At 29.6% G+C, this 13,092-nt stretch overlaps 1 protein-coding gene across 6 annotated transcripts in view; it reads left to right on the top strand.

The window, feature by feature from the left end:
• The window catches only part of BicC (protein bicaudal C), a 59,251-nt gene that overhangs the window by 32,599 nt on the left and 13,560 nt on the right, over positions 1-13,092 (top strand). For 3 of the 6 annotated variants that reach the window (XM_089085375.1, XM_089085374.1, XM_089085376.1), the window contains exons 4-5: positions 6,941-7,010; positions 12,824-12,903. In XM_089085375.1, coding sequence (XP_088941501.1) covers positions 6,941-7,010; positions 12,824-12,903 — 150 coding nt within the window. Of the gene's footprint in view, positions 1-4,503; positions 5,483-6,940; positions 7,011-9,676; positions 9,836-12,823; positions 12,904-13,092 lie in introns of those variants that run through there. The other 3 variants (XM_089085378.1, XM_089085379.1, XM_089085377.1) reach the window with 3 other exon arrangements.

Below are 13,092 nucleotides of genomic sequence, written 5' to 3' on the forward strand. Positions count from 1 at the left end.
AGGAAGATATCAAAATAAAATGATAAACATATTCATTTATTAAAATAATGAATATAAACTCTTTTCTTAGACATTTGTATAATTATAGATGAATATATAATTCTCGTAAAATAGGTTTTTTTGCATATTTTTGACAAAATTCATTCATATATATTGATGTTATCTCTCACGATTGGTTTACCAATTTCATATAGCTTATTTTTTCAAGTTATAATAATTCGAGCGAAAATTTCACATGTTTTATGTATTTTTACGAAGTTTAATCTAGCATATGCATTCGTATATATGAACGAATATATTGCATAATGTATGATCTTCTCTCGAACAGACCGCAAAATACATCCGCAGTCAATTCGTCGAATTAAAAATGCAATTCATTGAAATTGCATGGATAATCAGATGCAATATACGCGGGCAAAGTAATTAGAAGCAATGATAACAAATAATGATAACAGGCAATACACACAGTGACTATAAAAACTACTTAAAATACTAAGTATTTCAAGCAAGAAATTAATTTTAACTCAAGAGATTTCAATTACTATTTAGTTAATTATTTAGATTCCTTTTAAACTATAGTAATAAAAAAGAGGGAGCTGCCTATGAATATGTATATTAAGAAAATTAAAAATTTTTTAGTTCTTATTTATGTTTATGTATATTTAAATATAATACAGAAAAAACAATTTTGCTAAAGTATCTAAAAATCTGACCAGATACAGATTTGAAAATAATTATGTTAGATTACTAAAAATAATTATGTAGAACGCTCAAACATAATGATAACATTGCAAAAATATTTGATATTCTAGCAACCAATTTAAATATTCTATATAATTATTTTAATATTTTAATTTTACAACAAAATTATTTTCAAATTTGTATCTAATCAAATTTTTAAATATTTCAGCAAAATTGTTATTTTCATAATAAATATTATCTCATTTTATAAGGAGGCGCTTTATTACACAAATAAACATATATGTCTATTTTTATCTAATCTCTATGTATACACACACACGCGCGCGCGCGCGCACACACACACACACACACGCGCGCGCGCGCGCGCGCGCGCGTGCACACATCAATGTTATTACTGCGCAAAACACTGACTTATCGTATATCACAATCCAAAAACTTGCGTATATAAGAGGCTCGACCACACATACTTTCATTGATTCGATCATTCTAAAAAAATAGTAGAGATTAGATAAAAATAGACATATATTAATTTATTTGTGCAATAAAGCGCCTCCTTATAAAATGAGATAATATTTATTACGGAAAGAACAATTTTGCTGAAGTATTTAAAAATTTGATCAGATACAAATTTTAAAATAATTTTGTTGTAAAATTAAAATATTAAAATAATTATATAGAATATTTAAATTGATTGCTAGAATATAAAATATTTTTGCAATATTATCATTATGTTTGAGCGTTCTACATAATTATTTTTAGTAATCTAATATAATTATTTTCAAATCTGATATAAGATATATATATATATATATATATATATATATATCGTTATCGATATATATATCTAAAATCGTTATCGATTAAGTAATATCAGTAATCTCTCTTCAAATTGTTTGCTACGAATGTATATTATATATTAAATATTTTTCAAGCATTATTATTTTACTATTAGTTTATTATTATTAGTATTACTATTAGTTTTCATTAATTATTAAAACTAGAAAAGTTACAATCAATTGGAAAATTGAAAAAAAATAGTTTTATCTTGATTTATCAGGATTTTCTTAAAATCTACAAAATTATATTAAATTAAAACCATCGTCAAATACAGAATGATTAATGCAGTTAAATAAAAGAGTATGTCATGATATTTTGCATGTTCGCATTTTTTCTTTGTCAAGTCGTTACGCAATCGATACATGCGATTAAAAGTATTTTCATACCGAGCCGACCATCACGCATATTTATCTGGTTCTTTTAATCAGTAATTCGTGCATGTGAAGATAAAGACCCGCATGCTTCATGATAATTTCGTTTGTCATTCGATGCACGGTTAGGTTTTCGCCAATTTTATTGCGAAGAATGCAATTCAAAGTAGTATAATTTCGAAAAATTATAAATGTAAAGAATCATATAAAGAATATTAAAATATTGAGATTTTATAATTTTATAAAATTTTCATAATTATATTTACTTAAATATTACATTAATAAGATTATATTATATAAATATATTCTTCTTGTAAATAAAACTATATTTTTATCGAATTTTAATTTAAACTTAATTTGATGTTTAATATCTAAAATATTTAATCTTTAATATTTAATTTAATTTAAGATTTTTATAATTTTAGCATATTTAATTTTTTTTAGATATTTAATTCGGAGAGTGTGACACGCAAAAGTAATTATAATTTCTTTATTATATTGAAATTTAGTTTTGGAAAAGAGAAAAGTGAAAGCAGAAACATAAAAAATACAAATAACTAAAAAATCCTGGGCTAATTTATCACGGATATATCTTGAAATATATTGGAATCTTTAAGCATTATACCAATATATGTTTATGTATAAATCTTTCTACTTGAACTTCTTGAAAATCAACGTGAAAGTTCTTTGTGTATGTGATTAATGTGTTTTCTCTGTATTATATTTTGATTACCAAAGGGAAAGAAGGATATATTTTTAAATCAGTTTATTTATTACAAGTCTGTAGTTTATGACACGAATTTCTTACTGCAAAAAATTGAATTCATTAAAGCATAATATACTTAAAATAAAATACATTTTTGCTTTGAAGATTTGATAATGAATAGAAATCAATTTACTATTATGACAAAATAAATAAAAATAGGAAATAAAGAAAAAAGATAAAATTTAGTTACATTATTATTTTACTTTTCCTAAAACAATTATTATAACAGAATATTATGAGAAAAAAAAAAGACATTCCTGTATATTTGAAAGTCGTCATTTTCCACGTAAACGTCAGTTTCCAAATTGCGAAAGTGTATCTTATCTTTTAATTTTCTATGATTTATGGGAAGATTTTCGAAAATTTACGATCGTTTACACAATTATAGAATGTCAAACATTTAATATTGAATGTCAAGATATTTATATGCATGTCAAGATATCTATAACTTGTTGTTTCACCCTGCAACTATTATCACTGCATTTGTACTTAGTTATTATAGATATTGTTGTTGTAAAAACTGCTTTTTCATGTCGATACATTCATGTCAGAGGATAGTTATGATAATATATATTTATATATACTTATTATAACATTAATACATTAAAAATTTTGCAATTATTAGTTACTTAATATATCAAAATTGTCACATACCATTTCTTTTGTGTCCAATCTCGTTATATATTTTTTATTATAGAAGCATTCTTTATAGAAATATTCTTAGGCCTGAAACAACATAAAAGATGACCTCACGATGATCTCACCCAAAAATATTGGATTTTCTAGTGGTATCGAGCAGAGTCTATCTTCTCTATGATTTGAGTTTAGAATAGATGAGATTTTAGATTAGATACAATTTCTAGTTTGCATTTATCTGTGGTACGTGGTGGTGAGAATACTTCACAAACAAATCATAGTGAGTCAGAGTATTTTGTATTCTTTTATGATTATTATGAAAATGTATTTATACTAGGCTGTTGTAATCATAAGCGATTTTTTGTTACAACAAGCTAATATACCAGCTGATAATCGCAGATGTTCGTGCTGATACAGTGTCTGTTTGTATTAAAATATTATCAACGGATAACTTGTACTTTGATTGAAGAAGACTTCAGGAAAAGATGATATGTTCCATCTGTAAAAAAATAAAGACCGATTAAATATAGATATTATAAATGTCTATATTTAGTCCATCATTATTTTTTTAAAAAAATGAGCCAATTTTTATTTTATATACTTAATATTTTTAATTTCGATAAGTTTAATAATAATTAAATTTCATACTATAAAACAAATAGAAAATACAGAGTACTTAAAACGTATTCTTATTATACAAAGATCTAGGTTTCATATATCACTAAGAAAATATTTGATAAAATTCCCCATATTTTAAGGATATCGAAAAGAAAATAAAGTTGACCTGAAGTTGAGTGTCTAATATACTATAGATGCACAGCATGCTTATATAAGCATATCTATATGTTTACATAGATTTGTATATGCAAAATAGTTGCGATATTTATTTCAATTTCGAAAAGAATAGAGTTTCCATAAAAATTGTGTAGATCATAAAAATTTGGTAAGCTTTATGAAAATTATGAATCATTTGAAACATATATTGAAATATCCAATGAAATTTCTGGAATCTAGGATCTAAGTCCAGATTTCAGAGCCCCCCCAACTTTGAAAACTTTGAAAAAAATAGAAGCTTGACACAATGGAAAGATTCGATACGACACACCGGAACTGCACGTTCTTTAATCGTCTTGGACTTAATTCGTCTTTGTAAGGCAGCCGTAGGCTTATGAGGCTCCCAGGTGAGGAAGCGAAGAAAGGGGATTTGCGGAGGCAGGGTCGTGATGACGAGAGGCCAACATGGTGCGCAGTGAAGTGAAGTCACTACTGGTGGCGGGAGTTGGAAGACGTAGTGGGAGGCGACCAGACCGACCCGTTATATTATCTTGCGTTAGTCAGTTAGTCAGTTTTCTTTCGTGCCAGTGATCTCGTGGTGATCCTGTGATTCGACGACGACAAGAATTCCATCGTGAAAAAGCATTTTCTGGCACCGAATTTTACGTCCTCGACCTCACCTGTATCGCTGTATCGTCGAGCAAGTCCGGGGAAGAAAGATTTGGATCAAGAAATGAATAATATCGTAGTTTCAAAGTGATCCACGTGCAAAGCGAAGTGAAGTAGAGTGATATAGAAAGCTGCCTGAAAATTATAATTGGAGCTCTGGAAATCACGATTAATCGATCGGTGACCTTTGACACAGTTCGAAGGCAATTTGGACCCTTACCTTGCTGAAGATCCGTGGATCAGTCACCGAGATCGATCGCGAGGTCGACAAACTCGCGAAGACAATTACTTACGTCGCGAGGAACCTCGATCAGCTAATTAGCCGTCGCGTAATCTTTCCGGGATGTTTTACCGCGATCGACGGCGATAGCTGCAGTGAAAGTAAACCTCACGTCTCGATTCACTCGTAGCGTGATTAGCGCTTCAGTGCCTACGTATCCAGCCGAGTGACCTGTTATCATTATCGTGAAAGTGATCCTGATTTGCCTTCCACTCTTGAGACTCCCTCCCTCATCGTGTTGCATAGAGCTTTTAATAAGTGATAACACTGTGAAACGCACTCTTCGCATCTCTTTTCTTTTGGGAATTCGCTCTTTAACTTTTTCCTGTCCGTTCTTTATCTTTCGTTATTTTCCTTTTCCTCACTGCGAAGATTGAAGATTCTTTCGCAGCTGGACGTCGACGATTGAGACACTTCAAGGACTCGCATCCAACGAAAATGACCGTGGTAATAAATGATAAATGTTGCAATTTAAAATGAAGATTTTTTTACAGCTCATGTAACATTTTGCACGTTCAGTTTTGAGTTTCATTCTTCTCATGTGAGGATTGCGTATGATGAAAAATGCTGACATGATTGCACATGTTGGAAATCAAAGCTATCGCATTTAATGCTAAATTGATTCGAATACTTATGAAACTTAACAAATACATTACATTAACAATATTAAATTCTGACGAATAATACTAAATTATAATTATTTCAGTTTAATAGCTTTTTTTTGTTGAAGATTAGAAAGTTGAAGATTAGATGCTAAGATGAGTCTGAGTTTTGTGGTTTAATGTAATTCATAGTTTAAGATAGTCGAGTTCTCTTCGTAGCCAGAAGCACACAAGCAGAAGTACACAAGTTCGTGTCTAAAAATAACTATCTTTTGTCTAAAGTTAAAAATTACATATACAATATAATAATTTTAGAAAGAGATGATTGGAACTAAAGATAGAAATTGTACGCGATTTGAAGAAAATCTTTTAAATAATATAAAATTTTCAACAATTTTAAAGCAAATTTCTTTTCAATAAAAATTGAATCGTAAAATCATTATCTAATGCAAATTTATTTTTAAAAACTTAATATTGAATATTATTGTATATTAAATTTTATATATATAAAATTTTAGCTGAAATATATATCCTTTTACATTAAGAAGAGAGAAATATTTCATTATATTACACAATTTAATTATATCAAAAAATTCTGTTTTACCTTTATACAAATTCCATGAACTTTAAATTTTCATCATAAGTTGATTTCTCATTAATTAAAAAATATATCAGATAATTTCTACATATTATAATAGAAACATATGTATTATTATTTATTGGTTAAAAAAAGATCCGTTTAAATCGTCAAAAATTTAATCCGTCAAAAATGGGGGGGGGGATTATACACGTGTATAGAAAAAATTAAATACTCAAAAGTTATAAACACGACAGCTAGAAAATTGATAAGAATTTCAAAATAAGATATTGTTAATAAAGATATTGTTTCTGGAAACGAATAGCGCAATCAATGTGTAACTTTGATAAGTAAAAGTACGTGTCGAAAAGATTAAATATTCGTGAAGGTTATGCGGCAAAAGAGATAATCTGAATAAATGATAAAAAGTTTTAAACAATGATTCATTAACAGTTTCATTATCAGACAAATACATAATAGAAAATATAAGAAATTATAATTTACGAAAATATTAAAAATATGCAATGTCATCATCATCCATAAATTAACAAATGATTTACATTCCAAAGTTTCTATGGAAGTTTCGTAAGACAAAAAAAATATATCGAAAATTTTTTGGGATAGCATGTGCGTTAACTTTATTAACATTTAATATCGCAAAGAAGATTTCCATATAAAAGGAATTATTTCGTAATATATAACGATAGTTTTCTTATATCATTTCAGGTTATGGAGAGAACAAATACTATCGTTACGTGGCCATCGAGACTGAAGATCGGAGCAAAGTCGAAGAAAGGTAAGCAATTGATGTAATCAATAAAAGCGATCTATTATTTGGAACTTGGAAAAAAAAGATTTATAATAAAAACATTAACCTATATTAAAATATCTTTTTTTTTGTGTAAGAAAGATATATTATTTTGATTATTGGTAATGATTATAATAGGTATCAGATAACAAGAGAATGTTTTTAGTTTTATTAATGTTAGCGAATTTATCCATATTTTCTGATAAACAAATATTCGAGTGCAACGTTTCCTTCTAAAATAACCTCATTCATTTTAGTATTTGACTCGACAGCATTGTCATCGACAGCCTGACATCAACAAAATCCAGTGTTAACGCGAGTGCAAACGCACGCATAAAATATGATTAGACAATAATATCTTGTTTTTCATTTAATCCCGTAGTAAACATTTCAAGCGCATTGTACTTTTTAGCTGAAAATATAATTCAATTATTTCTAAAAATTATTAAACATCGCGCAAAAGAGAAGCTTCTAATATGCTTCTAAGAAGGAGAAACGTTTGCCGAGATTCGATATTCAGATTCGATTTCAGATTCGAAATCCTAAAAATGTATATTACACGAATTCAGAGATAACTGCGTTTTTCTCGTGACAATCTTGAGGATCGCGCGAAGCGATGCGCAAAGCGGAAGCTATCGATAACTCGGGAGAGACGCGAAATTCAGATTTGGCATCGTATTAGACATCCCTGAAAGATTATACTTGTAGAAGACGTAAAAATCATCTTGCACGATCCTCCGCGCGTTCTTTAATTTTCAATTCCCCGCATTCAGAATCATGCGTAGTCGTGCGAATATGCGTTATTCGCAGATTGCGTCAACCGAGTGGTCGGTCGTGCCTCTTCGTCAGCTGACGTCTTGCGCATGTTGCTTTACGATCGCTATTTAAAGTTTCATCGCTGGCGCTGTATAATCGTGCGAAAAAAAAAAAAAAATGTGCATGCATTTGCAGGAAATTGTTGAAATCGATTTAATTGACGCTGAAATAAATTTCAAAATTTGCGGGAAATCTCGAAATAATTTTCGAAATAATTTTCGATTTTTAATTCAACGTTTCGAAATTTTTATAAAAATTCCAATCTTCTTTTCCTTATGGAATTTGAATAGGCATGAGGTATAATAAGGAAAGAATTAAAAGGGACAGTGATTTATGTTTCATCATGTTTCACTTCGGTCATGAAATATTCATTTGACACGTCGACTTTTTAATAAATTGCTAAAAATAATTACGACTCGGACGCTCAGAAATAAGAATTTCAAAAAGGTCGAAGAAATACAATACAAATTCGAGAATTTCGGACATATATACGATTGATTACTCATCTACACATTTTTACGCGATTGCGAGATTATTTCATCATTTGTCGACAGATAAAATGCATAAATCGATCTGTTGCTCGCACGCTCATTCGCTTGAAGCAACGTAACCTCATATGACACCGAACCTTGTGGAAATTTTTCGGTGATTCATCCCACCCTCGTGACCTAAACAGCTGTTGCATCTGCTTCTTTGCACTCTTTCTCTTTGTCTCTTTCTTTTCCTACATTTTACGAATCCGATCATGGATATTAGCTTAAAATATCTGATATAAATGAATTATACGTATCTTTTGTTTTCTTGTTATGACTCCGGATTATCATTAGAATGTACGAGTTATCTCGATACGAACATATACACAAAAACAGAAATATATGTCCACAAAAACATGTTCTACAGATATGCATGATATGGATTATTGCGAACTATTCATAAGTCATTATAGTTATTAATAACAATTTTTTGAATGTAATCGCGGGAACATCACTCCGCTAAATTATATGGAAATTTATTTGTGGAATATTACTTGGATCTATTTAATGAGTTTCATATCAGATATATATATATATATATATATATATATATATATATATATATATCAGATCATATTTATGCCTACTAATGCCTTTTTAAAACTACACACAGTGTTACAAAATTATTCAATATGTTCACATCCAACTTAATTTTACTTAATCTTTTTTTCAACACAGTCGCTTTATTTAATTACATTATTAGATATATATTTATATTTTTTGAATAAATTAGGCAATGAGTGATAGCAATTTTTATGAATCATATATTACATGTAGAAAAATATATCGTAAAGTTCTTCTTTAATTATTGCATTTCTTTATTAAGCTATGTTATAATAATTAACTTTAATTATAATCTAATTAATACGATTTTAATATCGAAAATAACAAAATACTAAAAAAAAAAAAACTTGAATCAAATCAATTTATTGAAGTTGAAGTTTATTGAATAAAAATAATTTATTAAATTTGATCCACAAGTTTGATCGAATAACCTTTAATTAAAAGATTTAAATATTTTTACATGTTTTTATAATGTACTAAATATTTTTACACGTTATTATAATATATATTTTATACTTTCTTTTTACAAATTTATATATATTAATGCGCAATCTCGCGGTTTTAAAAAAAAAACAATCATGAATAACAATACTCTCTCATAGGTGAAATAGAATTTGCATTCGAGGCAACGAACGGATAGAAAAATAGACTCACATACATACGCTCTTCAGGGTTAATAGATATTATCGAGTTATCTTCCCCCATGTCGCGATAGGATATCACCTTGCGATTTGACCTGCTCTTCAAGCCGTCGTTGTGAATTTTGCGCAGCGAGATCAGCGGGATCTACTCTAGCCTAACCAGCCGGATAATTGTCCATGATCGAATTAAGCGTCAATCAGTATCATGCAGCCGTTCTAATTTTTCGCCGCGTGAAGATGTCGATGTGCTGCCAGTCACGTAAGCACATTGTTGTTTGAGCGATAAGAGATGTATACATGTAGTTTTTTTTCTCTTGAGAATGACTGTAACTATAACGGAAGAAATAATAACAGTCATTTAACCATTATAATTTGCGCCTGGATATTAATATTTAGGGTGATAATCGCATTTCCTCTACATAAGATAGTAGTATAATCCATGAGCGTATAATCGCTGAAATTGAAAAACATACATTTTATGAAAAAAAAAAAAAAACATTGCAAAACTTGAATGAATTTAATTACAAACTAAATTTAAACGAAATTTAATTCAATTAAATTATACTAAAAATTTTTCCTCTGTTAAAGGAAACTTTATATCTGATAGTCAAAAATGAGAAATGAAAAGGATAAAAAAAAATGTAAAGTTTTTGTTTATTTCGAAATTGGATTTATAATTTCTCAATAAATTATCACTTTTCTGTTTGCTCATCACATCACATTTATACTTAGTCAACAGATATTGAACGATGCGTGTTTGCGAAATAAACAAGAAAATTCAAAAACCAGATATCGCGTGACTTCACAGTGTTGCTGTTTCATCAAATTATCTATCTTGTTTCATTACTGATCGAGACCGAGAAAATTTATAAGATTATCATAAGATTGCGAGAAAATTTCTGTTCTACTTAAATTTGTAATAGATTTATAGAATGTAGACCGTTTTTTTAAAGGGTAGTCAAATGGAAGGGTATACAAAAAGCAACAGTATAATATGATAAATTTTAAAATTATTTAAAGTTATTTTAAAGTTATTCTTTATAAAAGATTTTTCTTAATAAAAATTATTATTACTAAAAAATATTTGAAAGTACAATTATTATTGAATTTTACTGTATTCAAACATGAAAATATATTTTTAAATAATGCCTATTTTAGCTTTTCCTTATATGCTTCGTTGTTATCGCAGTTCATCCTCCTATATTTCATCATTTTCCTTCGTATGCATTTCCCTATGTGAATTTATCGTGAAGCATAGTGAATATGTATGTACATTCTGTTAAGGTACACCTTATATCATTCAGATAATCAGCTGTGCCTTCGATACCTGTCCTTCTCTTGTTACCGCAACGGCAGTCGGCGCTTCTTATCGCTCTGAATAAACAGGATTCGTCTACTTTCTATGCTTGGCACGGCTAAAGAGGTCAGGTCAGGCCTCAAAGTCTTGCATCGGAGAATCCGCGCGCTACCATCGCGTTGAGTCTAAAAATAAACGCGGATTGTGCCGCGAGGAGTGATAGATAATCGCACTAATGCAGCATTCTCTAACAGTTATCTAACGCTCACGGTTGACGAGAATTTGATCGGGTTTTCCAATTTTCAAAAACGCATCATTAAGTATCGGTTATTTTCCACGTTATCTCTTACGTAATTAGATGAGAGAGATAAGCACGAACTTTACGACGCAAGGACATTAATGAAACGATATGATAATGTTGTTTAATTGCGAACGTCTAAAAACGTATTTTTTCTCTTTTTTCATGCTAAGGATTTTTTCAATTCTCCATAAAATTTGATAGTAGCCAAGTTTTCAAAATAATTCTCAACCTCATAGAAAATGTCACTGAAACAATAAAGACGACTTAATAACCGAATATACTCGATCCAGTTTCTGTTGAAGTAAATCCACTTGAGATTAATTTAGACTTAATATCTTATTATCCGCGCGAAGATTTTAATGTTTGATAGTAAAAAGAAATATATAATTAACACACCAATGAAATTTTCACGGAAGGAACATCGAAGGAATTTCTTCTGTTAAAACTCATACATTACACTCATAAATTTTTAAAAGGTGCTCAGTGATTGATCGTTTCTTATTTCGCGCTTATTATTTATATTTAATGATTGATTTCCTCAATTTCCTCAATTTTATAATAATCCATCTTAAGTAGATGAATTATCGAGTCTCGTTTATGCATGACGAGAATTGAATAGTGAACGGAACGCGCACGTGCGATCATTATGCAGCCTCAATCGCACTCGACTTTGGAACACGTTAACAGCCGAAGGCCTCGCGTTCAGGAAGAAGCGAGCGTGTGCTTCGCGAATACTAAAATCGATTTCGATAGCTATTGACATCGGATTTTCTATAGCCGTTAGTTCTCAACCAATGGCGTGTTTCTACCTTCGGGGCAGATATTGAGCGTCGCAATTTCCTTCGGGATCACATTAGAATCACCGACGAACGACGCTTCTGTTTCGCTTTTATTCATGCACGATATCAATCCGACAATATATATCATATTCAACGATAAACAAATATTCGCTAACATATATTCCAACATATATTCGACTTTTGTGTGTCGTCTACAATGTGTCTCTTGTATATTCATTGAATCAGTACAAGTGTTACTTTGCTGGGATATCTTTATTACATATATCTGAAGCGTGCTAAGATCATTCGCCTTTAAAGAGAACAATTTCATACGAAAAGTATTGCGTTCTGGATACTTCATTTTTAAATCGTAATAAATCAAACATTTTTAACAATACACAGACATCGATAAATATCATGGATATGTACTCGATGTCGGTCAAATTCGGTGAAGTAATATTGCTGAAAACGAATTATCAACGGAATTTTCGATATTTTGAAGTCAGCAATTTTAATATAATATAACCCAATTTGTCTAAAGCTTCAATTATATATTAGTTAATTCGAAAAAATATACGTGAGTAAAAAATAAATATATGTGAAAAATATATAAAAATATTTTTTAAAAAGAATCCGTCTATGTTTTTCTTGAGAGGTATTTGCTAGTTAAAGAAGAAATATTTCTGATTAATCGTTTATTTTGCCGTGCACGGAGTTTAGTTACGTAACGTATAATTAACGAGGTCAATTATAATTGGTCGCTCGGTGTAATAAAGGCGCGACCTGCCACCGCCTTTCATATTCCTTTATATTCTCACACACCATCGCTACTGTAATTCAATTTTTCGCTCTTTTTTTTTTTTTTCACAGATCCGCACATAAAGGTCGCAGGACGACTAGATGACGTACGATCAGCAAAGGAGAAGATAATGGAAATTTTGGACACACGGGTAAGTCATATATATATATATATATATATATATATATATATATACATTCCCACCTGATATATCGATAAAATCCAGTTTGCGTCAAAGAGATATCGTTTCACAATTAGTATTGTGAAGTTACCGAAAATAATGCGAAATGGTTTAGCATTTTAAAAAACACATGTGACATTTGTAGATAAATAAAATTAA

This window comes from Pogonomyrmex barbatus, unplaced genomic scaffold (genome assembly GCF_055798465.1).
Source record: "Pogonomyrmex barbatus isolate J1 unplaced genomic scaffold, ASM5579846v1 scaffold1, whole genome shotgun sequence".
NCBI classification, from domain to species: domain Eukaryota; kingdom Metazoa; phylum Arthropoda; class Insecta; order Hymenoptera; family Formicidae; genus Pogonomyrmex; species Pogonomyrmex barbatus.